This window comes from Lampetra planeri, chromosome 21 (assembly GCF_965212315.1).
Source record: "Lampetra planeri chromosome 21, kcLamPlan1.2.h2, whole genome shotgun sequence".
In the NCBI taxonomy this organism is placed as follows: domain Eukaryota; kingdom Metazoa; phylum Chordata; class Hyperoartia; order Petromyzontiformes; family Petromyzontidae; genus Lampetra; species Lampetra planeri.
Genome location: NC_136127.1, coordinates 9338341 through 9365119, shown reverse-complemented (window position 1 = coordinate 9365119; position 26779 = coordinate 9338341). Strand labels below are relative to the sequence as shown.

Genomic DNA, 26779 nt, shown 5'->3' with positions numbered 1-26779 from the left:
TTTGGAGGCCAAAAATATTTTGTGAAAAAATGCTTTTCTGTAGCTTACAGTCTATTTCACTAGTTTCTCGAGTTAGTAGAATCCATGATATTTTTGCACATTTGCAGCTTTCCACCGTTGCAGTAAATATATTCGAATTTACATCAGTCAATCACGGTCATCTCTGTAAGCTTGAACACATATTTCATGGTACCAAATTATAATATTTAATTAAATTTACAAAGACATTGCTGCTTGCCTAGCCAGTAACACTAAGAATTACCGGATGGTTTTATTTATTCCACACTTCACACTCAACATGCCTCATCTGTTTATCCCATCAACATTAAACACTGCACATGAGGTGGACTAGCTTGCCTTCAATGTCAAGCGGTCCTGTGGTCTTCTCAGCCTCGCAGTCGCAGGTGTAGTCTCCCATGTCCTTCTTGGAGACCTGCTTGATGACAAGGATGTGTCGCGGCCCATCGACGACGATGGAGATGTTCTTCGATGGCCTTATCTCTTTGCCGTCCTTGAACCACTTTACCGGGACGCCAGGCTTATTCAGCTCGCATTCCAGCTTCACCTCATCCTTCTCCGTGGCCGTGAAGCCCTGCAGCTTCTTCACGAAGTACGGCGGGCCCTCTGCGCGTAACAATGGTATGTGCGTGTCGATCAGAGGTATTGGCAACATTGTAAATATGTATACGTGGGGAGGAAAAAAGTCAATGCAAATGAATTCCTGTCACCAGTAGGCAATGGAATATTTAGACACTTTGGAGAAGTCCGGTCTGCCAAAATATCGAGATATTCCTTTCCTCACAGTGACACCGAACTAACCTGTCATTATTTGATACCTTTCTTTTGTATGAAGGTTCAGGAAGGCAATATACTGCTACAATACATCTACATTGTCTTTTCATGGAAGGTGGATAAACGTGAATGTTTAAGTGTAAAGAAATATTATAACTCCCTTTGGAGGCTGCTGCGGTGCAATGGTTAGCACACGGGACATGCAATCTTGCAAATCTGGAGGATGATGGTTCGAACTGCCCACCCGACCGTGGAACGAATGGGCCACGTTTCTTAACGCCCCTCCCCCCACCTCTGTTCACTCAGTTACCCAGCAGTCCGTTTTGTCAGTTAACAGCAATGAAACACGGTAAAAATGCCTTCTTTCTGGAAAACCATGTCCTCACAACTACATCCGTGAAACGACACCACGTTTAAAATACAATGCACGAACATCAGATCGCGAAATAGTGCTATACATCGGCGCAGCAGATGTAAACATGGGACAAGCTACTACTGGGGCCAAGGCACTCACCAACTACGGTAAGCTTGGCCTCGGTGGACTTCTCCAGGGCCACGGCCTTGATCTGGGACGTGTCGTCCATCGTGAGGTCCTTGAGCTCCAGCGTGTGCTTGGTGCCCTCGTGGGTGATGTGCACCTTGGGGCCCGGGATCAGCTCGACTCCGTCCTTGTACCAGGTGACGGGCACGTCTGGTGGCACCACCTCGAGCTCGAAGACCACCGACTCGCGCTCCCGCGCCGTCTTGTCGCCAAGCGGCTTCACGAAGTTCACGCGAACGCCTGCGTGGAAACGTCGTTGCCGGTGGTTAATTTCCACACGCAATACCGTGCAAGCATTCACCACGTCGTTTAAATTGTACCCTTCGATTTTATTCAGTTCCACGAGAAGCTCCCAGCACGTGGAGTAAAATGTCAGACATCAATGCTGTGCAACAGGGGGTACCTCGGAAAGCTGCGTCCCCGTATTTCAGAAAACGGATCAAGCAAAGTGCAATTCTCCACACAAATGTACGAAGCCTGGAAAATATGCAACAAAAGTGTGCCATTGGAGACACAGCACACACCTTCGACGATGAGTTTGGCCGTCGACTTCTTGCCGTCAACCTCGATGCTGAACTCTCCCTCGTCGTCAAAGACGGTGTCATTGATGATGAGTCCCTGGATCTTGCCGTCCTGCTTGAAGGCGTATTTATCGCTTTGCTTGATCTCCTTGTTGCCACGGAGCCAGATCACCTTGTGTGGCGCCTTGTTCAACTCCACCTCGAAGATGGCCTGAGCCTTCTCAGGAACCACCTGGTCCCGCAGTGGGGTCACGAAGTCCACCGGCAGTTCTGAAATGTAAAATAGGTGCATTGCAATACCATACAACAACAAAAAATGCATACAATATAATATCGCGTGTCTGTCGAAACCAACCGTGCAAACATATATTTGTAATAGTGTGCATGTGTTTGGTCGCGTGAATGCTTTTTTCATGGAGTGATAGGGTAAGCAATATAATAATCCAAAACATAGCATGGAAAAAGAGTGTTGTAGATGCGGGCAGGAAAAGGAGGTTATGATGGATGGGATAGGTGTGCAGAACAGAGGAGGGCAGATTCCTGAGATAGGGATTGGAGTGTGTGCTCATCGGTCAGTCATCAAGAGCAGGACCAACAAACAACCAGATGATGGGATATCGACCTTTAAGGCAGGGTGTTAATTTGACAACAACTATGGGATGTAGCCGAAGGAAGGATGTCATGACAATTTTTAGTGGCATCAAGAGCATTTGCTTTGATGACCACTTGACACTGACCTTGCCTATGATCAAATACTCAAACTAACTGAGTGCATTGACAGTGATCTACAAGTAAAAAAAAAACCCTCTAAATTTACAATTGACACTGCATGATGCCAGAAAACAAAGGCATATGCTTATGTTTTGGCAAATGTCCTTATTCAAAGTATCTTAAACAAGGGTTATGCCATGGAATTATCACTGGAGGCAGACTTTAGATGGATAGTGCCACCCAAAGGTCATTTAACACGAGACAAAACACAGCACCGATTAGCACGGTTGGCTACGTATGGTGTGAAAGAAGTTCAAATACATACGTATGTACACAGTGAAGTGAGCCGTAGCCAGCAATCTCAGTGGTGCATTTAACCCTGGAGCCCAAGTGGTTCAGCCACACAGTGTCGGCGTTTAATGGCTTTATGAATTTTCAATGTGCTTACGTAGCCTGCCTAGTGCGTGTGTTTGTTATTGGACCGCACAATATCACTCACCTTTGACCTTGAGCTGAGCCTGAGATTTAGCATTGGCGGCATGGAAGGTGACCTCACCGGCCTGCGCCAAGGGCACATTGTACAGCACAAGGAAGTGCTTCTTCCCTTCAATCTTCATCTCACAGTTCTGAAAAAGCACATGTCGATTCGCACCATTGTGGGTTATGTTGTGCTTTTGGTGTCCTCTTTGTTTTGAATCAAATTACTTGAGCTCTTCAACTGCAGTTCACTTCAACATAAACCTGCCATGCCTTTTTTAATCATCGCTTCTTTGAGAACGCAATAATATTCACACTGCACATGCTGTCAGTTACACAAACATTTTATAAATTAACCTGTAAAATTAGGACATCTTATAATTGTCGTCACGTAAACTTATCTTGATAATATTTTGCAATGCACCAGTGCAATGGATAATATATATAAAAATATTACTTTAATTAATGATTTTGATATTTCATAGATAATTGGTCGGGAAAGAGAATATTCAGGAAATATGAAATGAGCAATGGTAATGGTGATTTTATAGTCGAAATATAAACCTTATGGCGGGACCACGGGGTCCCATAAGCCCCCGGCTCTCGCATAAACTGCGTTGCGATGTCATTTTATGTTTGTTGAAGGCGAACGATTTGGCAATCTATTCTTCTCGACGAGCTCTACACGATGGGCTCATCAAAGTTTCAAAGTTTTGTTTCTTCTGCGCATTCGTCCTCACTGCTGTGCTTGGACATGACACGACAACAGAATGATCCGCGCCAGGTGGGTCGCGGCGTTTGTGTGCGCGGTGAGATGGAGTCGCTAAAAATAAATTAATTAATTAGGATTTAGACTTCCGTTTATTCGGGACCCCGGGGTCCCCCCATAAGGTTCATATGATGATACAAAAAATTCAGGTGTAAATGCAGACACAAGACCCGGAAGAAACAGAGGAATACTTACTGGTGATTCACTCAGAATTTCACCATTCAACTTCCACTGAGATCCCACGTCCTCATCTGAAATTTCAACCTCGAATCTGGCCGTCTCATTCTCAAATATTTCTGCGCTAAACAGAGGCTTCACCACCTTGATGTCACGCTCTGCATAAAAAAAAACAACAACAAAATATAGTAAATCGATAATTAAGTCATAATTGCGGTTGATGTTAGTGGGAAATATAGCATTTAAACATATTCATTGTTAAATATACGAAACCATTGCAACAACAACTAAAATATAATTATCATCATTGTTTACAAAAAATCCATATACTTCTTTATTTAACATTGGAAATTAATATGGATTGCCTCTCTTATAGACAAAAAAATATATATAATGATAGATTGAATAAATTATCTTTATAATATCTTTCACAATCCATTGTTAAACACACTGGTGGATGAAGGCCTCCCCATGCCATTGTTGGTCATGGAGGTTGTGGGGAGCGATAGTGCAGCAGTTAGCGTGCTGCGCTATGAACCCGGCGACCCGAGTTCGATTCCCGCTCACGGCCAACACCAGTGACGATTATCTGAACCGATCCCGGGCCTCCCCTAGGTCGACTCAGCCTAAAATGTGTACATAGTGCAATGTGTAAACATCGCCGCTAGGGAAACAAAGGCGGCCGGGCGTGGTGTTGGCCACCCACCCCCTAGTGTGCCGTGCCAGCCTTCATAGGTGCTCGCTAACAACACTTGCCCCTACAGTCTGTTAAGGCTATACGGGGCATCTTTATCTTTATCAACCACACCTCACTCGGCTGGCCAACGTCGCTGGCCAATGCGAGTTGCTGAAGGAGAGGAGGTCAGGACCCGTTCAGACATCACTCCCCACTGCTTGTTAGTCACAACCAAGAATCAAACTCTGGTCATCGGGTTCGTAGGGCAGAGTGCTAACCACTGCACAGTCGCTCTCCACCAATATGACGGTACAATTACTTTCCCTAACCACTGCTGGTAGAAAGTACCACCACTTGAGGAAGCTGTAATTGGCGTGCAAAGGCGGTATTTATGTGACCAGAGGCTGCTTTGTCGACGATGAATTTGACTTGTTTTTTTAGTGACGGTCACGCAAGTCCGCTGCAGCTCACCTTCGATTTCGAGCGCAGCAGAGGTCTGGTCGGTGCCAATGTCGCACGTGTACGTCCCCTTGTCCTTCTTCTCCACCTTCTTGATCAAGAGGATGTGGCGGCAGCCTTCCGCTTTCACCGTCACGTTGCGCGACGGCTTGAGCGGCTGTCCGTCCTTCAGCCACTTGGCGGGCACATCGGGCAGGTTGGTCTCACACTCCAGCGTCACGGGCTGCTTCTCGGTGCACGAGTAATCCTTCAGCTTGGCTGTGAAGTATGGTCCTGTGAAGTTTGAGAGTGGGGGGGGGGGGGGGAAAACGCAATTCGTGAAAAGCCATTCAACAACAACCGAGTGTAACACTGGATTTCTATATGCATAGATAGCAAAGCAATATTATTATTTTTTGTCTACGATGCGTTTTTGGGATGTCGTTAATCCGTGTTGCGCGGCGTGATGTGCCGACGTTTGAAGGCACGTGCTGGAAGCTCCTGGCATCAAATTAAAATACATTTGCTGAAGATGCTTCCAGCACATGGAGCCAAAACGTCGACATCATGCCCAACAGAACGCTGTACAACCCGGAAACACATCGGACAACTGTGCAGCACAACTGTGAAAACCTACGCAGTTGTATTTGTCTTTATACTGAAAATGTATTCCACCACCAGGGTCACCAACAATGCGAAAGCATACACAGGTGCTCGCAGAAGATGAGACTTATGTGTTTAAACTTACTTTCAATATCCAGGTTGCCACTGGATTTCTGTCCATTCACAACCACAGCATATTCGCCCAGATCCGCCGGTGTGACTTTCTTGATGATCAACTTCAGCTTGTTGCCCTCTTTCTGGATTTCATACTTGTCGTTGGGCTTGATTTCCTCATCGCCCTTGAACCACTTGATGTCTGGCGTGTCCTTGGCGAGGACACACTCAAACACCGCGTCGTGGTTCTCTGGCACCTTCTGATCGGAGAGCCGTCTGACGAACCATTCCCTGCTCACCACTGCAAACATCCAAGGAGAGCAACAACCCATGTGAGACTAGGCTCTAAGGAAAGCTGTCTCGGGTGTGGACCAATCAACTTCAAGGACAGTGCACATTATCAGAGTTATGTCTTTTGTTTGTATTATGACTGCAGGTATTGCGGTCTATGCAAACATGACTCCTTGTAAAAAGGTGTCAGTTTTGTTGCCAGATAGAAGGGTAAAAAACCAATTATCATATTTTTACTGGCAAATGAGGTTCCCATAGTGAATTAAAATCTCATTGCCGATTCTAGGATTGTCACTCATTTTGCCAAATTTGGAAGGGAAGGTTCGCATATCTCCAAAATAAATGTTGCACATTTTCATCAAAACAATATATATTTTTGTTTTAATTGTGTTTTTTTTTCTTCCAAATTTTAAGTTGCATAAAGGTTTGGAACATAATAATTGAGTCCAAATGTTACATTAAAACAAAACATTTTCACGCGAGGCACGAATGAAGCTGAGCCAATTGCCGTTGTAACGCGGAAAAAGATAAAGTGTGTATGTATATTGAACTTCTTTAGCGCCGCCCGTAGCCAACCCTGCTAATCGAAATAAAATACTATACAAAGAAACTACACTTAAAAAATTAAGGTAATTGATGATTCTTATTAAGTTTATAAAACTCGTGAATAGCTCACGGCGTGAGTTGATTCCACAAACGGCGAAATAATTTCGGGAGAAACAATTGCGTTACGTAAACGTCGTGTGTCAGAACGCCACGAATGCATGACGATTGGGATCGCAACAAACAACGAACGTTCACTTACACTCGACATTGACAGTCGTGGTGGACTTGAGGTGTTCCACCTCGACGGTGTAAACGCCCGCGTCCTCCTTCTTCGCTCCTTGGATGGTGATGTAATGCTGCAAGCCGATGGTGGTGACACTGAGCTTTCCCGGAACGACCTTGACCTTTTCACCATCCTTACGCCAAACCATGTCGCGCTCCTTCGTGATCTCGACGTTGAGCATGAGCGGCTGTCCTTCAAACACGGTGATATCTTCCTCCAGCTCCTTACGGAAGGCCACGGGCAGCTCTGAAGTTGGTCGTGGTGCACAGAGGAGGAATTAAAGGTAGGGTGTTTTGGGGCTCATTTGTTGTGTTTTTTTACCCAACAACAATTTTTATTAAAGTGCACACATCATGCACTTCAATGATATAAAATTATCAATTATAAACACGATTAATTTACGCAGTAGCATATATAGTTAATGGATGTTCTGTTGTTGAAATAGCTACGAAACGTTGTGTATATGTACGTATAAAACTTGCATATTACATTAACAGGTGTATATTCTCTAAATGCTTATTATTTAACAAAATTATCCACAAAGGTAAACATCACCCAAGTTTAATTTCAGTGATATGTAAGTCAAATCGTACCAAAAACTCAATTCAACAGAACATTGCATTGGTTACCGCATACAGTAAAAAAAGAAATCAGTATCTTACAACTATTTACACAACACTGTAAATGAAATACATGCATGCATGTATAAATATATTTGAGGAATATAATACAATACGGTACCTTCAACAATGAGTTTGGCTGTTGACGTCTTTTCATTTTTACCGAGGCGAGCTACACAGGTATATTCACCCGCGTCCGAGAGCTGCACGTCAATAATGTTGAGCTTACGATCTTTGCTGTCTGACACAAACTTATGCTTTGGGCTCTCGCGAAGGGTGGTGCCATCCTTAAGCCAATGTGTGATGGCTGTGGACGGTGACACTTGGCATTCGAATGTGGCAGAGGTGCCTATGGATTCGGCTTCGGTGAGCTTAATTTCCTGGACATTCTTGATAAATTTCAGCGGGACGGCCTTCAGCTGGAAGCCAGCGAAGGACGGCTCTTCAGGCGGTGGCTTTCCTGTCCCGGGTTTCAGTTTACTCTTGTCGTCATCTTTGGGCGATGGGGTCTTTCTCACTAAAAAAAACCAAAAAGGTGCGGCAAAAAAGATCGTAGCCGTATTCTCGTGATCAGGAGGAAAGGCGTCTCGTCGACAGATGAACGAGCATGAGGAAGTTTGCAATAAGCCAAGCAGTGCGGGGGTTAAGACATGCACGGATGACGAATAACGGTTATAGGAATGGGCGGGCAGAGTGAAAATGTTGCAGATGAATAACATGCAGCGATTACTTTTTGTTAATGTGAGTGTTAGAAAAGGAACAGTTGCTCAAATAAATATTGTTTTCGGTAATGAATTTGGCATTTCTGTTTCATTCTATATCACAATTAGTTGAACAATTACTGTTTATCAGACTGATGGATGAGCAAATAAGTCAGGAAGAAAAACATGGCTGGCTTTGGGAAGTTGCAGGTTAGTTCTTCAAGCAAAACGTGGGGGTCACTCTATTGAGATTCTTAACTGCTTGGTCATGCACTATCCCTTGATGCCATTTCAAGAAGCTGAAATGTGTGAGAGAATGTGCACTTCACATATACCCCATAGAAACCCTAAGGATAACGATGCAGCTTGCAATGTATAGCTGCATACCATAGATAATAAAAATAGCAAAGGGTAAAGAAGAATTTTGATTGGGGGGGTCAAGTGGTGAAAACAGAAATGGAATGGGATGTAAGCATGCTGGAGTGCTAAGCAATGCTGAGCAGGATGAAAGATGACTGTGGGATTGTGACGGTGGGATCAGGCAAGCAAGACAACTTTAAGATTATGACAAAAAGTTGAGACAAATTAGATTGTACAACAGACACACCAAAGCAAAATGCGCAACACATTAAACGGAACACACATTTTGTTTCCAGCAATTACTGCAAAAGAAAATAAATCCAAGGAAACGCCTTGGAAAACAACACCACGAGCGTAGTGGTGTAATCGTCTTCTTTTTAAAACTAATCTTATCGTTGAATAATCTATTTTACCAATGTGATAAACATCAACATGAACAATCGCACGTGTTGTAGCTCTACACATTTGATAGGTGTCGGAATCGGTGTCCTTTGATTTCCTGTACCAGCTTTTGGAATTTCGGGCCTCGAGTTAAGTTTGATTAAATGTATAGCCCATTTCAAGGCTTCCCCACACTTGTCGGGATACGTTCTACCATACTTCACCACACCGGTGTTAGCCGTGGTCAGAAAACGAACTCAAATTGTTGGTTTCACACCACACATTGCATTGAACGTATGACCTCTTTGCAAAACGAACCCTAAAACTTTGCAAACTCGATGTTTAGCATTGGTAAACTTAACACACATTAGTACCGATGATGTAAATCATACCATTAAAATTAGTGCTGTAACGTAGCTTAAACAAAAACCTTCAGCATAATACGGCTTCCAATCTAATATGGCTTCTAATCTAAATGAATCTACAGCTGTAGACGTAGGCTAATCACAGAAACAGTGGGGCTTGTACTGCCCTGGGAGGTGTTGCTCCAAGGACATTTACCTGTCGAAGGTCTCCTTGGTTTCCCAGGTAAGTCTACTGATGCCGGTGATCCTTCTGCAGTTACCACGAATGAAAATTAGGGTTGCAACAGTCATTTCAAAGGTTTACAGTCATACGGGTCATTGTAATCAATGAGCTACATTTTACGAGAGAAGGCAAAGTCACCAAATATAGCTATACTGTGTAACAACGCATCGATTCGTTGTCGGAAGTCTCTTGTTGTGCTCAAAACACCTGAATTGAATTTTACGTGCCAGAATGAATTGTTTGAGATCCATGCCAAGCATATGCTAATGGTACATTTAGGTCAATGGCGTCAACAAAACTTCACAGCTACAACAGGAAATGAGAGAAACTCACACGTGCTATGAAGAAGGACCATTGCCCAAATGTCACCATAATATTTAAATATTTGTAAAAGTGTTGTTGACGTGTGTTGAGATTTTTTTTTCTTTCACAAACCGACTGGTGTTTAAAAATGAATATAGTAATGCACAATTTTAAAAAAACGAGCCTTGACATTGGGTATAACTGGCACACCAAATTATTTATGATTGCCTCTACACGTGTTCGGTAGAGGTCGTGATTTTTGAAGAACTTAATTTAGCACGGTAACATCCGTGTATTAGAGACCTCTGTTTAAGGACACCGCCGCTCAATTGCACTTGTGCCAGATTAAATACCTTTCTGACGAGAAACAAATGCAAATTGTATCAAGGTAATTCGCTCAGCCGACACGAAAATGTTTTTATTTGAAAAAGCCGAGTTATTCCTCCTATCCACTATAAAAAATAAATAAATAAAGCCCACTGCAATGCTCTTTACTATATTCAGTGACTTGCATTCCACACGTTGCAAATAAAGATATAAAACATTGGTAAGAAGATCAGGTGTTAATTGAAACGGGAAGCACACGTAACATTAGCAAAATCATAAACAACGAAGGTATACATATACACCTGTAAAAACATATGGTACAGGGACAAACAACTCAGAAAACACCGAAAGACAAAAAAATAATCGCGATTAACATTTCGATGAAATAACACGTGACAAAAATGTCACTTGAACACGACTGAGCATAACGTTACATTTGTTGCAATGACAGAAAAATACCTATCAACATAAGACACACAAACTATGAAGAACAATCAACATGAAAGGACGTTTAACAGCTAAGACAACACAAAAGACGGACTGCCAGTGCCTTTTTGCTTAAAGTCCACCGACTATACGGACAAACATGGTAGACAAAAGGTAGAAAAAGTAAAAGTAGATTTTTCTTTTTTCTTTGTTTGCATTCTTGATGGAAATTTAAGTAAGTCCAAGAAGAACACAGTCTGCCCTTTCAGAAGCAGACTGGAAAAACAAAGACACACAACCGGACAAGAGACAAGAAAAAGACACCAGACAAGGAGACAACAATGCATTTTTAAAAAACACATATATGTGTACATTCTGCAACGGGTTCCGACGTGATTGTCCTCAGAAATATTTAATTTAGGAGGATAAATAAATAATGAGCTGACGAGCGATGTCGCAAAACGACATCATCGCCTTGGCCGGCGAGGCGAATAATTTTAAGAGTGGGTAAGTCGATAAAAGCAACGAAACTTTACCCTCAAATAATCTTTATATTCGACCATCTTAATAACACTTATTGTAAGCCCCCCACCCCCTCTCGTTACAGAGGGACGGCTAGAGCTAAATACGCAAAGCTTTCAACTTTAGTTGGAAAGCGTTAACGGACACGCACCAAACGATAGACAACCAAAAGACGCACAGCAAACACATGAGACAACAAGAAATACACAGCAAAGACAAAGATCATCCATATAATCTTAATTTTGAGCTTTCGTGACTGCAGGAATTACTCTTTGGTTCTTTCGGTCAAGTCACGTATTTTATCTTTCTACGTGACTTTACCGAAAGATTCAAAGAGTATCATCCATATAGCCTGAACAGACTTTTGGGCAAGTGCTCTTAGTGTGCACATATAAAGGCCGACAAGGCACACGAGGTAGCAGGTGGCCAGCACTACGCCCCTGCCACCTATGTCTCCCTAGTGGTGATGTGTATACACCTAGGAGAGGCCCAGGACCCGTTAATATAATTTTCATTAGTGTTGGCCGTGAGCTGGAAACAACCTTGGGTTGCCGGGTTCATAGCGCAGCCCACTAACCGCTGCACTACCGCTCGCCACAAAAAACACACAGAAACATACACACGCAAATTCCAGACAACAACATAGAACCATAAGAGCCACACACCAGACGATAAACATAGAGACAAAACAGACTGAGACGTAATTTTCAGACAAAAGCACACGCTTCAGAGATTCTACTGATCAGCTCCTTGTCACGGAGAGCCATCAGTAGCAGAGTAACAGCAGCAGCAACGGCAGGCCATACCTCGACTCTCTGACCACGACCTCCCAGGGGCTTCCACCTCATCTTCCGAACCTTCAAACTCTGCGAGTTCCAGCTCCGATGGGCTAGGCGTCTCTTCCCTCGAAAGTGGCTCGCTCTCGTCAGGCACTTTTACGGGCACCCGCTTCAAATGCACTTCTTCCTCCTCTTCTTTCTCGGTCACCGGGATCTTGCCTTTCCCGATCTGAATCTTGGCCTTCTCCTCCGGCACCTCGGCTGGCTTGGCCTTCTTTTGAGGAGCAACCTTGGCGGGGCCGGACACCTCAACTTCGGTCGGCTTCAAAGCGGGCTTTTCCACCACCTTCTGCGGCACGGGAGAGGCCACTCCAGACCTCGATGGACGCCTAAGCTCGGTGACCTCGCGCCCAGGGGTTCCGGGTCTCTCCTTGGCCTCTTTTTCTTTTGGTGGAACAACGCGGCCTGGAACTTTCTTCAGCTGCACTGTCTCCACGCTCGCCTCTTCTGTGGGAATTTTGCCCTTGCCGATGCGCATCTTCAGGTCCTCTTTCTTCTCCTCCGTCTCTGGCTTCTTGCCTATTTTGTTACGATTTTATGGGGTTGTTTTTTTTTTATCAAGAAAGATAAAGCAGTCACCATCAATTATAAACAAGCAACACAAAACGAGACTCAGGGATGGTATTGTCACACTTTTGGGGAAAAGGTTTTTTGGTCAAAGTAGATTTTTGTACGTAAATTTGGGTTTCTTTGCTAATTGTAACCGACAACAAAACCGTTTTCTCCAAAAGCCAAGAGATAACTGTAACACTTTGTTCAACAAACTTCACACACGATGTAAGACAGACAAATGCTGATGTTAAAAATGAACGAATGACAAAATCAACAATTAGTCTTAAAATGAAAAACACAGCATAATGAAATTAAACGCAAGACAACAGAGAACACACAAGCACAGAACATGGTGTTTCACGTAAAAAAACACGACTACTAAACACAGATGAAGGAGCCTTTCAGCATCAAAAATAAATGTAAAGTCTAAGACAGAGAAAACATGATTCAAAGACGGGTCAAAGAGCACTTGACTTTCAGTCAAAGCGGCATCTTTGCGAACAAACACTTTGTTACGGAGACACGTTGACAACGATGATTTCATGTATGGAAATTGGCACGACTTTGACAAAGAACACAGATGTGTAAATCTGCTTGCACGCCATGACACCCGGCTAACAATTTAAGGCGGTGTATTCGCTAAGTACCTTTATCGGGCTTCTTGAAAAATTTCCCGGGAGCTGCCACGGGCTCGGTCACTTCTTCGCCGGCCTTCGTCGGTGCTGCTACTGTCTCCGGAACATCTTTTACGCCCGCGGCATCAACTTGAAGTAAGCAAAGTTGTGGGCGGGTTTTTTTGTACGTGGAACACACACACAATGACAAATGAAATGACGTAAAGTAAGAATGGTGAATGTGACAGATAAATGAGGGCGATTATACACGCCAAAACAAACGGCTGTGAAGTGTTATTAAATGAAGGTGAATGAGACACTTACTGGACAATGAATAAATATTGAATAACAATTTCTGACAAAATCGTAATAATAATAATGAGGACTTGTTTGGGCAAAAACAACAAACAATACATTTGGTAAAGCTGCCCATGAATTAAAGGGTGGTGACATTCAACACGGAATATTTAAAAAGTATTACTTCATAATAGACATGTTGTACATAAGAATGAAAAGCTTGGTGGTATAATATACATCATTCTTGACATAGATGGAAACGCACATGTAGTGACATAGAAAAATAAATGCCACGAACACATTCACTGAATACATAACAACAAAAGTACGTCTTGGGTGAACCGATCCAGATGTCAATAAAAAAAAAGTACATTTATGCATTTATGAAAAGAGAAGTAAAAAAATAATTCCCATCAGAAAAAAGGCAAAGACAAAGAACTAAAACAATAAAAAAACATTCCATGAAAAACGATTGAAGGTAAAAAAAACAGGGCACCTAAAAAATGGTAATTTTTCGTAAATTTCACGTAAAAAGGAACTATGAACGTGCAAATAGTTCCCAGCCATACTTTAAGACATTCAAAGAAAAAGGCCTTGCGGGTATCCTGAGCTTTGATTTGTGGTGGAAAATGTACGTGAATATAGCAGGGATTCAATTATTTTACAGGTCACTCCAATGACAGCAGTGATAGTAGCAGGGGCAGACAAAAAAAACATTTCACTCGAAGACCTCGACACAGCCACAAATCAGAATACCCCAAGGCCACTGAAACTAAAGCTTTCACTTTCAAAAGGTGCATGCATGAATAAATAAAAAGCAATTAGACCATGAGCAATACTTTTGTTGAGTATTGCATGGCTCACCCTGTAGGTCTGATCTCACCTTTTGTAGGAGCTTTAGCTCCAAACTTAGGCACCTTTTCTTGCACGGCTAAATGGTTATCAAAAATTGTCAAAAAATATTAATTGAAAATCAATATTACATTTGTTGTAATATTATTGTATTACATTTTTATAAAATGTAATTTTTTGTATATAAAATGCGATATAAAAAAAAGATGATGGGGTAGATTTGGCACATATAGGAGAAAAAAAATGGTTTAAATGAACTAACATGAACAGAAAAAAATATTTCACGTAAAAATATAATGTAAATGTTTAAATTCATTTCACCGGTGATGTTCAAAAACATATGAAGTATGCTCAGAAATGGCAGGCAATAATTTACAAAAGACTATGATTCTTGTTGCAAATTCGATCATAATTCAATATGAAGTCAACCACATCGTTCTGTACCTTCTTTCTTTGCAGGAACTTTGTCTTTGAGGGGTACAGGCACCTTCTTGGACACTTCAGGTTCTAAAATAGGAAGAATTATACAGCCGTTTTAACGTCACACTCAACTACAGAGCCTTTTTTATGAATACAAGGTCAAGGCTATGCCGTAACATTTAACAATGGAAACACATCGAAATGACGGCGATGATTTAATGAAACCATCGCCTTGTTGACAGAGAATATCATATTACTGTATTTTTTTTAACGACCACCCATTATTAACACATTCACAAAAGTAAGGGTCAAGGTCCATTTGCTCCCTGCCTCACACCACGACTGATGAAAAGGGCTTCCACAAGAGGGGGGGGGAGGCCCGAGAGGAAATCCTGCCCTAATCTTTCATTCACTTTAACGGTACCTTTTATTCTATGATAGTGCCTGAAAGATACCATTCAAAATAAGCCTAAAATAATTTTCAGAGTTCACCGTTTTAAATATGTAACACTCGAAATTGTCTGACCATGTCTTGGACAACTTTAGAAACTTTCAGAAAGAGGATAGCATAGTTTTAAGTAGAGACGCTGAATTTATGTACAAAACTTGCATGTAAAATAAAAGCTCCTGTGAGGCACAAATACCAATTAAAACAGCGCTTTTAAATGTTTGCACATTGCAAGTAAGCAATGGAAAAATTACTAAGCAACATATAAAAGAAAGAATGAATGATGAGATGAAGAGCTGCACAAATATACCCCACTTACAAAACATATTAAACAATATTTACAAGTCTTCAGATTTTTTAGGTTTTTTTTAAATAAAATACAAAGCAATAATTGTACACAATAGAGTTTGTTATCAACCTGCTGATAACGCTGAGCAATTCAATTGGCACATGTGATTCATTATTCATGCATTTCCTGATGCACACCATGGGGCCATTAACCCCACTACAAGATATGGGCTTGTGTTGGAAGAGAAATACCAACAAAAAACTCATATCTGCAATACCTACCTTCTGGCTTTGCCTTTGGTGCAACCTTTTTAAGCTCAATCTTCTCTTTCTCAGGTTCTAGAAGAATGATCCGATTGAACTTGATCAGATTGATGGCTTTAAGCACCAAATGTGATGGAATTCTTTTTTTTTTATAATGTAACAGAAGCTGTGTGTGTTTAACCCAAGACAAGATATGGCGTTGCAATGGAAAGTCAATCCATAAACAAGCCCCATATCCACAACCCTCACCTCCTGGTTTAGCCTTTGCAGGAACCTTCGTGGGTGCAACTTTGTCCTTCTCAGGTTCTGACAATCAAACCAAACCAGATAATAATCATTGTATTGAGAGCAGAATCACACGTATACATATACCCAGTTTGCTTCTAGTATGTTAAAATTTAGACGGACCACGCAATTGGATCATTCATGTCGCATTTATATGCAAACATGACGGTTGAATGAAAAAAAAGTTTCATCCAATAAAGAGCAATTCCCATCGCTTGTGGGCTTTGATTCCAAGCCATGCAAAAAAATTACCATGTGCAAATTTCCTCCGAGCAAATCTGCTCGATGCCCCATTGTTATTCACCCCATACCTGCAGGTTTGGCTTTAGGAGGAACCTTCTGGAGATCCACTTTCTCCTGAACTGGTTCTAATAAAAACAAGGCAAGAATGGTCATTTGCATCTAGCTACAGAAGATCACCATCGCCAGCTCCTTATATGGATACAAAGCGCAAGGACCTCCACGACTGTAAAAAAAGCATTCGATGGGAAAAGAAGAATGATTGAACCTGTAGACGTGAACACAAATATATGTTTGGGTATAGTAGTAAGCGCACAAGATAAGAATGTTTATTTCCAAAATACGGAAATTCTAAATGATGTCAGGTTTAAAATGAGATTATGATGGAAAAAGCCACCGTAACCCCACAAAAATGATCATTCAAATAATTTGGATTAAAAGTATTGAACAATAACAAATACACGAAACATAATATACACGACAAATTATCTGCAATGTGCACTCCAGGAATGGAAACCTACAACTCTTATGAACTTCACCAACATTACAAGGCACTGTTGATGATTGATTACAGAGCATGTAACATATGCTTGTGTTAGACAAAGACTCCAACACAAACACCATTTGAACGTCTGACTTGTATTCAGCTTTGATGGGCACTTTTCATGAATAGGATATATGTTAATCTCCAAGAAGAGATTCTAATATTAATTCAATGATATGAGTATAATATGGGTTTGCATTGTAAATCAGCAATGCAGGACCCATATCTAAACCCTCACCTTCCAGCTTAGGTTTGTCAGGAACAATAAGGTGTTCGATTGTGTCTTTAGCAGGTTCTAGCAACAAAAATAACATGAAAACAATTTGCTAGCTTTTACAAAGACAACGGCCAGAGAAGAACTCTCTCCAAAGAACACACAGACATTTAGGTGATTGAATAAAAATGCGGATACAAAGTGTACACAATTGCACAAGAGATATTTCATAGGCCGCTTGATAGGCCTAACAAAGTAAGAACCCAGCACCGAACGAGCATAAGCATCCAATAATGACCCAAATGAATGAAATAAAGAGACACGTTGAAATACATTGAATGGCAATCGGAATCTGCCTTACATGTCGAGAGATGCCACTTTAGAATTGAGTGACAACGAACAATGACGATTAGTTCACAAATGTATAAAATGAATGCAATGCTGAAGGTAGATAGGTTCAAATAAAATAACAAAAAACTACGACGTTTCGATCGCATTGACGTATCACCAAATATAATCAGTATTAGTTAAAATGTAATCTTATGTAAGCTTTGATGCGTCTCTTCAAATTTCTAAAAACCAAAAGCAGCAAGGTCTTGTCGATCAGTCTATGTGTGGTTAAGACACTACACTTTCTGAAACACGCGATTACATTGAGTATAAACACACCAGTGCTTAATCCAATACACAGGGCATGTATTGGCAATCAACACACCAACCTTTTTCTCGTCAGGTTCTAGCAAACAGATATAATCTGTATATTAACACACATCCAAATTTAAGTATAGTTCCAAACCACACCGTGCCTAAGGGTAGATACGATTGCTAAACGTTTGAATGCACACCAATCAGTTGAGCGCAGATAAACTAGTGCTCAATCCAATACACACAAGAAGTGTATTGACCAAAAACATCACGATAAAAATAAAAACACCAACTCAATATCATGGGCCCTCTCACCTTCAGGCTTTGGCTTAGAAGGAACCTTTTCTATCTCAATCTTTTTCTTTTCTGGTTCTAGCAAAAATATATGTTCTGCACATTAATGTCCGTTTTGTCCAAATGCATAATTAAAGATAAGTGCAGCATGTTGGATTAAAAATAAACACTCATACGTGACTTATGACCATCACGATTGATTGCAAACACGCTCAGAAAATATTAAAATAGCCACACCATGTCTAAGTGTAGACAAAATAACTACACTTTCCAAAGCGAATCATACATGCATGATGGAGCATGCTGGATTCAAATGAAATGATTTAATTCTGCTACGCTTAGGCCGAGTTAAAACTGTAACCTTAAAAATACTGCACTCTTTCCAAAATGCCTCTTAAAACGCACAAAATCAACTGAACCACAGAGCAAAGTATTCCAATCACACAATGTCTAAGTGTAGTTCCAGTCACTACACTTTCCAAGAAACACTCTATCATTGAGCATACAACAACCTGTGCTCAATTCAATGCAGAGGGCTTGCATTGACAAAACTACACAACTAACATCAACACACCAACTAACATCATTATCTCTCTTACCTTCAAGCTTAGGTTTAGGAGAAACCTTGTCTATCTCAGCTTTTTTCTTTTCTGGTTCTAGCAAAAAAATATATATATATATATTCTACACGTTAACGTCTGCTTTGTCCAACTAAATAATGAGATGTGTATACATCATGCAAAATTTTTAATGCAAATGAACTATCAATAAATGTCATCCTGTATATGCTGTTTTTTTTGTCGTGAACATGCTCATATAAAAAGAAGAGAAAACTGAACCACCAAGTCTAATATTCAAGCAACCAAAGGATGCCTTTGTGTAGTCACAGGCACTACACTTTCAAAGCACACTGCTAAATTGAGCAAAAATACGCCAGTGCTCAAACCAATACACAGGGCCATGTATTGACAACAACTATCAGAACACCAATTGAACGTCAATTTTCTCTCTAACCTTCATGCTTAGGCTTCGACGGAACCTTTTCTAGCTCAACTTTTTTCTTTTCTGATTCTAGCAAACACATATATTCTGTAAATTGACAATTCATTTTGGCCAAATCGATAATAAATATGAATACATCATGCAGCATCAAAAATTGAGTGTCAAACCCAACCCAACCATATCTCAGTTTAGGACCAATTCTTAAACTTTCGAGAGCACACCATCGTATTGAGCGCAGATAAACGTGTGCTCAATCCAATACACACAAGAAGTGTATTGACCAAAAACATCACGATAAAAATAAAAATACCAACTCAATATCATGGGCCCTCTCACCTTCAGGCTTTGGTTTAGGAGGAACCTTTTCTATCACAATCTTTTTCTTTTCTGGTTCTAGCAAAAATATATATTACGTAAATTAACATAAATGTGGGCCAATTCGATCATATTAATACATAATGCAGCATCATGAACTAAATGCCAAACCCAAACCAACCGTATTTAAGTTCAGATATGATTCTTAAACTTCGAGAGCACACCATCGTATTGAGCGCAGAAAAACTCGTGCTCAATCCAATACGCATAAGCAGTGTATTGACAAAAAAAAATCACGATAAAAATGAAAACACCAACACAATATCATGAGCTCTCACCTTCAGGCTTTGGCTTAGCAGTAACCTTCTCTAGCTCAACCTTTTTCTTTTCTGGTTCTAGCAGAAAGATATATTCTGCACTTTAATGTCTGCTTTGTCCAAATGTGTAATTAAAACATATATACAACCGTGCAGCATGTTAGAATAAAAATAACCACTCGTGCAAATCTTCTTACGATCATGATTGATCACAAACGGTGCTCTATTCAATGGTTCTCTCTCAAATATGGTTCTTAGAAAACCACAATCCACTCAAGTCAAAATAAAAAAAAATCCAGAGCATATGTTAGCAAAGTCACAACAACTACACTATCGAAAACACATCATTAAAATTGTCAAAATGATGCTCGTCATAAAATTTACCCATAAATGCAACCTTAAAAATACTGCACTCTTCTCAAAATATCTCTCAAAACACATGTAACTGAACCACGAAGCATAATTTTCTAACAAGCACACGTCTAACTGCAGCTGCAGTCACTGCACTTTCCAAAACGCGCACTTTAATTGAGCATATATACATACCAGAGCTCAATTCAATACACATAATATGTATTGACAACAACCGTTACGTATAAAAAAAAGCAACACGCCGACTGAATGTCAACATCAATTAACGCAAAAGAATATTTCATATTCTTTGGGTCTTTCGGTAAAGTCACATAGATAGGTTAAAAATATGTATAAAAAAACTACGTCGTAGTTTTTTATAAGTCACAAGATTATTTCTCACCTGCAGGTTTAGGCTTCGGAGGCATTTTCTCTGGCTCGACCTTTTTCTTTTCTGGTTCTAACAAATACAGATCATTTCTATGATGACCCATTCTATTCCACCTCGGTATTCATTAACGTTTAATATGATGCATAGTGACCCTCACCAGGATAAGCGGACTGAGGAATGAGCAAACGATAATGTTTCGCACATTCCAAAATCGTTGCTATACTGCACGAGATGAACAAATCTCAACGCGATAATCATTTTGGGCTCAGGTTTGAAAGCCAGTTTTATCCAGCTATACATTTTCTCGTTCTGAGTGAACTATAAAATTACAATGTATTTAACGATAACAATAGAAACGTGAAGCTACCGCTGTCAATGTGTCAATGTTGACATTTCACGAGTGTTTGACATATGAACTTGTGTTGGGGAAAAATCCAACACAGAATTCATACGCACGACCCTCACCTTGAGGTTTAGGTTTCTCAGGAGCGATGCGCGGCTCTACTTTGTCTCTAGCAGGTTCTATCGGTAACAAAAGTATGTGGCAATTACCAAAGATGTATAAATAATCAGATTGAATTTCCATTACCGTTTTTATTTTACATTCATGCTGCCGACATAGCTTTTACGTGGTAAATATAATTACGTTTCAGGACATAAATACGTCGGAATCTAGATCTCAGAGAACACAAACACCTTATTGATCAACCCCAATATTGATTGATCTCAGAGTTGACCACTCTCTATTAGTTCTAATTGTAATGCTGTATATATAAACTCTTAAAATACCTAGCCATAGCAATAAGAACGACAGTAAACATCTTACTCACATGGTAATGTTCTAAAATACCAATCCAATCCAAGAAACTGCATTATTATATTTAAGGCACACACTAATACATTGAGCAAAAATAACCTTTGCCCAACTGAATACACAAAATTAATTTTTATTTACAGAAAATGTAAAAAGTTTAAATGCCAATTTCATATTAGCTCCTCTCACCTTCATACGACTTAGGTGGTACTTTGTCTATTTCAACCTTTTCTAGTTCTACGAGAAAAATTATGTTTTTTGTTACAACTGAAGCAATTAAACTTTACATATACTTGACATTGCACTGTGAGTAGGAATATGCATATTATATTCCTGACCTAATCTAAGTATCTATGTTACTGATCCTCCCCCTTTGAGTTTTTGTCTCACATATTTCATCAGGTTGGTACGAAATCTCTCTCAGGATTTAAATATATTTTTTATTTTACATTATAATTAGTCATGGCTCGTCCATGTGGTTTACTGGCTCGTTAATGTGGATTACCAGCTCGTTAATGTGGATTACCAGCTCGTTAATGTGGAAAATATTTTCGTGCATGGCTTGACTCTGACTCTCGACCTCTGACATGACTCAGCAGCTCAGACACGAGCCATTTGGTTTTTTCTAACGACACGAGTCAGCGACTCAGCGATGGCTTGGGTCAAGCTCAGCCTGCAGAAGTCCTGGCCATGGTACTAGCCAGTTAAGCTTGGCTTTGAGCCATGTGGCTCATTTGAGCCAGAGCCAAGCCTGAGCCGAGCTGTGACTAGGAAAATGGGTCTAAGTGCTAAACATGTCTCAGTGTAGATATCGCATACACACAGGTACAAGTTCGGTTTGCGACAGAGCACGACAGCACACTTGCACGAGTCTCAACTTCCAGTTTGGGTTTTTCACAAGAGATGTGTAAGTAAGAAGTACATTACAAGAGTAAAACAAAAAAAACTTGCGTATAAAATATTGATTTTAAACAAAATATCTCACGATGTTCTCTGTAGCCTGGACAAGATTCTGAGGCCATGGGGTGTCACTGGAGCAATAGCAAACGTGGGATTTTGGCCAGAGCAATGCAAAATCGCCTTCGGTAAGTCCTCGTTTAACGCGTGTGCACGCTATAACGCGTTTTCGCTACAACGCGGTTCTTCCATTAGGGAACACTTTTCACATAACGTGGTAGGTGCACCATTATAACGTGGAATGCTCCCCTTCTGAGCGGTCGGCAACGACCTACCTTCTTGAGCTGCATGGCTGAGAGGTAAGATACAGTACATGGAATGATACAGTAATGCGGCGGTGTACCCTCTGTTATTTGTCCCGCCATCTTACTGTGTGGTGCGCGTACATCGTATCTCGCCAAATGGTATCGTTACATTATTTATGGGGAATTTGTTTTCGCTTCATGCGTTTTTTGCTTAACGCTTAACTTTTTAGGAACGCATCCACCGCGTTACACGAGGACTTTACTGTATTTCTCTAGTGCCGAAGGTACCTTTTAACCTCTTTATCTCAACTTCAGTTGAGGTCACCTGTTATCTACGGTTACAACTTAAATTCATGGTTGTTGCGACTGCCTCGGATTCTTATATCCCATATATCACATCAATAGCATTAACTTAGTAGTAGTAATAGGTTTTTACCCTTTTATCTGGCACCAAAACTGACACCTTTATACAAGGGATCATGTTTGCAATAACCACAACACAAGCAGTCAAAATGCAAACAAAAAAAGACAACTCTGATAATGAAATGCACTGTCCTTGAAATTAATTGGTCCACACCCGAGAGGGCTTTTCTTAGAGCCTAGTCTCCACTGGTGTTGGACCAGATGACGCCAAAAGGCATTCACTTAATTAGAACAAATGTAAATAAATCACCACACCAAGACAATGACAACAAACCATTTCGACAATGGTTTTTCAAAAGGATAACCACAATAAAAAAGCCAAATGGTTCAAGACCTTCATGATCCTTTTCTAAACACACATCCATTGAGCAAAAAATGCATCATTGCTCAACCCAATACAGAGTGCTCGTGTATTGAATGAAAACGGAAATCGTCAACCGCATCAGCATCTCTCACCTTTCATCGGAGGTTTAGGAACCTTTTCTAATTCAACCTTTTTCTTTTCTGGTTCTATCAAAGAGACAACCTTCACATTAGCCAGCTGCATTTACGACTACCGGTACTATTACTATATCATTGATATTAAAATGTAATTTTGTAGAAATGAGATTTTAGCCAAGTAAAACCATTTCTTATATCCCACCTTCAGGCTTAGGTTTCAAAGGAACTTTAGGAATCTGTACTTTTTCCTTTTCTGGTTCTAAAAGGAACAAAAACAAACACTTAAATTTTCATCCAGCTTTTAATGAAATTCCAGATGCAAATGCAGCAATGCCAACTCAGTTGAAGCGTGGGCTTGCATAGGAAGACCTCAAGAAAGAGTCTGTATGCACAACCCTCACCTTGAGGCTTTGGTTTTTCAGGAATCTTACGCTGCTGCTCTGGTTTTTCTTTCGTAGGTTCTAACAACAAAGCATTGTCAGTGCTGTGAGAAGCAGCTCAAAGTCTGTGTTTGTTTTCCCGCAATCTTATTGAGTGTCCACAAATGTGTTTCAGATCTCCGATGTGTTTTCGGGTTGTTCCGCGCGACATTCGGCATGATGTCCGGTGTTTCACTCTACGTGCCAGGAGCTTCTTTAGGAAAATGTATTCAGTTTCTGAATTGTGTTTTTGTTATATTGATTTCGGTTTGTGGGGGGAAAAAACTCCCAGCGTGTGGAGAAAAATATCAGACATCATGGCGAACCACACGCAGTACAATCCGAAATAACTAAAAACACTGAACTCAATCAACACGACCACGGACACCTACACAGCAGTGTGAAATGTGTAATGATATATTGCTTCAATACAGTAAAAAAAGGCGCATCATATAAACCAACACAAATTAAATAAATACGATAAAATCAAAATACCGATTTTCATGCGATCTTGTCGACCAACACACAAATCAACATATCGCTTGACCGTTAGAAAAGCCACTTTCAATTTTCACTGATTTGTCAAGCAACGGCTAGTAAAGAACACCCATCGATGGCATACATTGCACATCAAATCGTCATGCCAATTTAAACATGACTGCCAAACCATTAAAGCAATGGTTCCATTAAAAGGATAACCATCCATCCAAAAATAAATGGAAATGGTTAGTGATTTCCAGCTCCTTTTTTTCCCACACACCGAGCAAAAAAAAAAACACCGTTTGCTCAATGCAATACACAGTGCTGTGTATTGACCAAACGTTGGCACACAGAAAAAACTGCCCAACAGAAGTGCTCACCTTCTGGTTTTAGCTTAGGGCGAACTTTTTCAAGTTCAACCTTTTTCTTTTGCAGTTCTATCAGAAGGAACACACATGATAAACACCTGCTCTCCTTTTGGGCCATTCTATGAATGCGAAGGAATTGTAAAACTGTATGAAAACAAACCCAAATCTAATATTCCTACCTGCAGGTTCGGGTATGAAAGGCACTCTTTCTTTCTCCGGCTCTACACAAACAAAACCCCCCCCACCATTCACATTTCGGATTAAAAACCCGGAAAAAAACATTTTCTGTGAGATGCATGTACACTTGCACAGAATTCCACGATGGAAATTTCAAAAACACAGCACCTCCACTGCACCTCCATTGCAGGACCCTCCTGAAAAAAAGTCATCAGTCTCGGCGGGAATTTCCGAGTAAAATAAATGGGTTTAAAATTAGAACGGGATATCGTTATGCACATCCCTTGGATTTTTTGTTTGAATATTTTTTCAAGAACTGTCAAGACCATGATCTACTTTGCGTTCCGTACGTTTTACGATAGCAGAAAGCCATCCAACTGTCGTAACCTCATTAAATTCAAATGCCGATTACATCACACAGTACGTGTTTTTACTTCAAGGAATGGTGATGTGACCAGTTTTTATTTACTGCCATCACTGAGTGTTTAATATAAATATGTTATTGTTAAATCTAGTTTATATTATTCCCTTACAAGAAAGAAGCTCTGCATACATTTCTGTTGTTATAAATATTGGTCGTTAAAATGATAAAAAACTGTACCTACTTCATGCTAGTGCTTAAAATGTAGCAGTCAGGATATAAATAACAATGCAGGGAAATTTCTCCTACGTTATGCGATGAGATGTGCATTCATTTGTTATCTTCCAGCACAAGCTTTCATCATACATACCATGAGTTTTCAAGTGGGCAGCAGAGGGCAGTGCCAAACAATCCATCGTTGTTCTGTACTCTCTCACTAATCTTCGCTAACCCACACTGACCGGCGTATTGAAGTGTGGTAAATTATCCATCATGGCCTGCAAGATGTGGGGTGGCCCTCATCCAGCAGTAGATTGACAAAAATTGGCTCTACATACACCGTGAAACGGCATCATGAAGTGAAAACTTACCTGGACACGTGTACACTATTTAACAGGTAAATATGTAGTGAAGAACGCATGTAGTGAAGAACACGTAATTATTGAAGTGTATTTTTTTAGATCTAAATTTGAATACAACTGGTGAGTCTAACGCAGCGCACAGTATCGTTTGCATTCCAGCACCAAAATTCAAATATTCACCTTTGTTTGCCATGCCTTTTAAAAGAGTTACCAGAATTATAGTTCGAGGTCCATTCAAAAAGTTTTCAGAATTATTGTATTACAATTGACGGGATGCTCATGATTCAGGGCACTTTCAGAAAGCAAATTAACCTAATCTCAGTCTCGCTGCCTCCCAGATGCTGTGTACACTGTTACGAGGTTGAGCAGGCCGATCACAGAGCAGGCCCTGTCAGTACAAGTTCAGCCCCTGTTGAGTTGTTGTCGAAGAAAGAGCAATAATGGCAGATCTAATTCTGTGTAAAATTTGTTGTCGCCCTGGAAAACCATCACATTGTTACAACAGACCTACGTGGAGAATGCGTTGCTTTAAAAACACTTTGAGAGCGACCTGTTTTGAAGATACTGAGGCCGTTGGGGCAAATGTGATGAGACATTGCTCCAATGAGATCAACTGGCAAAATCTATATCGGTGGATATCTTGAAGCAGACTACTTTGAAAAGGGCCAAGATTCGGGAAGTAATAAATTAATTCTGTAAAGTTTTTTTACTGAACCTCTTTCTTATATATTCTTTGGAAGTATGCCTCACAGAACCAAACCATTGAACAAATGGTTTCTTCAAAAGGATAATCGTAACATCAAAAGATGGAAACGGATTCACTCGTCCTTTTCAAAACACACCATTTTAGTGCAAAGCAGCACTTTGCAACTCAATACACAGTGTGTGCGTGTATTAAAAAAAACAACCCATCAATCATGAACTGCATAACAACAGTGCTCACCTTCAGATTTTGGCTTAGATATAATTATCCCAAGTTCAACTCTTTCCCGTGTTGGTTCTAGAAGGAATAAACCATTCCCACGAATATCAATCGTAACCATTCAATTTATTTCGTCAATAAAATAGCCCTAATTGCAAAAAAGCATTTCTCTGGTTATCCACGAACGTACCTTTAATTAGGCTTCAATATGAAATTAAACTGCTCTTTTTGCATCTCCTACAGGTGCAGGCA

The 26779-nt window shown here is 40.5% G+C and overlaps 1 protein-coding gene across 1 annotated transcript in view; it reads right to left on the bottom strand.

Moving 5' to 3' along the window:
- TTN (titin) overlaps window positions 1-26779 on the bottom strand; it is a 340888-nt gene that overhangs the window by 150217 nt on the left and 163892 nt on the right. Inside the window, exons 151-173 of the mRNA XM_078603948.1 lie at window positions 26549-26605; window positions 24666-24707; window positions 24499-24555; window positions 23621-23680; window positions 23422-23478; window positions 23235-23288; window positions 16338-16394; window positions 15991-16047; window positions 15760-15816; window positions 14766-14828; window positions 14353-14400; window positions 13206-13322; window positions 11974-12525; window positions 9563-9616; window positions 7681-8076; window positions 6916-7185; window positions 5851-6120; window positions 5136-5396; window positions 4007-4146; window positions 3065-3191; window positions 1858-2124; window positions 1307-1573; window positions 358-624 (exon numbers count right to left, since the gene is read on the bottom strand). Of these exons, the coding sequence (XP_078460074.1) occupies window positions 358-624; window positions 1307-1573; window positions 1858-2124; window positions 3065-3191; window positions 4007-4146; window positions 5136-5396; window positions 5851-6120; window positions 6916-7185; window positions 7681-8076; window positions 9563-9616; window positions 11974-12525; window positions 13206-13322; window positions 14353-14400; window positions 14766-14828; window positions 15760-15816; window positions 15991-16047; window positions 16338-16394; window positions 23235-23288; window positions 23422-23478; window positions 23621-23680; window positions 24499-24555; window positions 24666-24707; window positions 26549-26605 (3597 nt within the window). The remainder of the gene's footprint in view (window positions 1-357; window positions 625-1306; window positions 1574-1857; window positions 2125-3064; window positions 3192-4006; window positions 4147-5135; window positions 5397-5850; window positions 6121-6915; window positions 7186-7680; window positions 8077-9562; window positions 9617-11973; window positions 12526-13205; window positions 13323-14352; window positions 14401-14765; window positions 14829-15759; window positions 15817-15990; window positions 16048-16337; window positions 16395-23234; window positions 23289-23421; window positions 23479-23620; window positions 23681-24498; window positions 24556-24665; window positions 24708-26548; window positions 26606-26779) is intronic.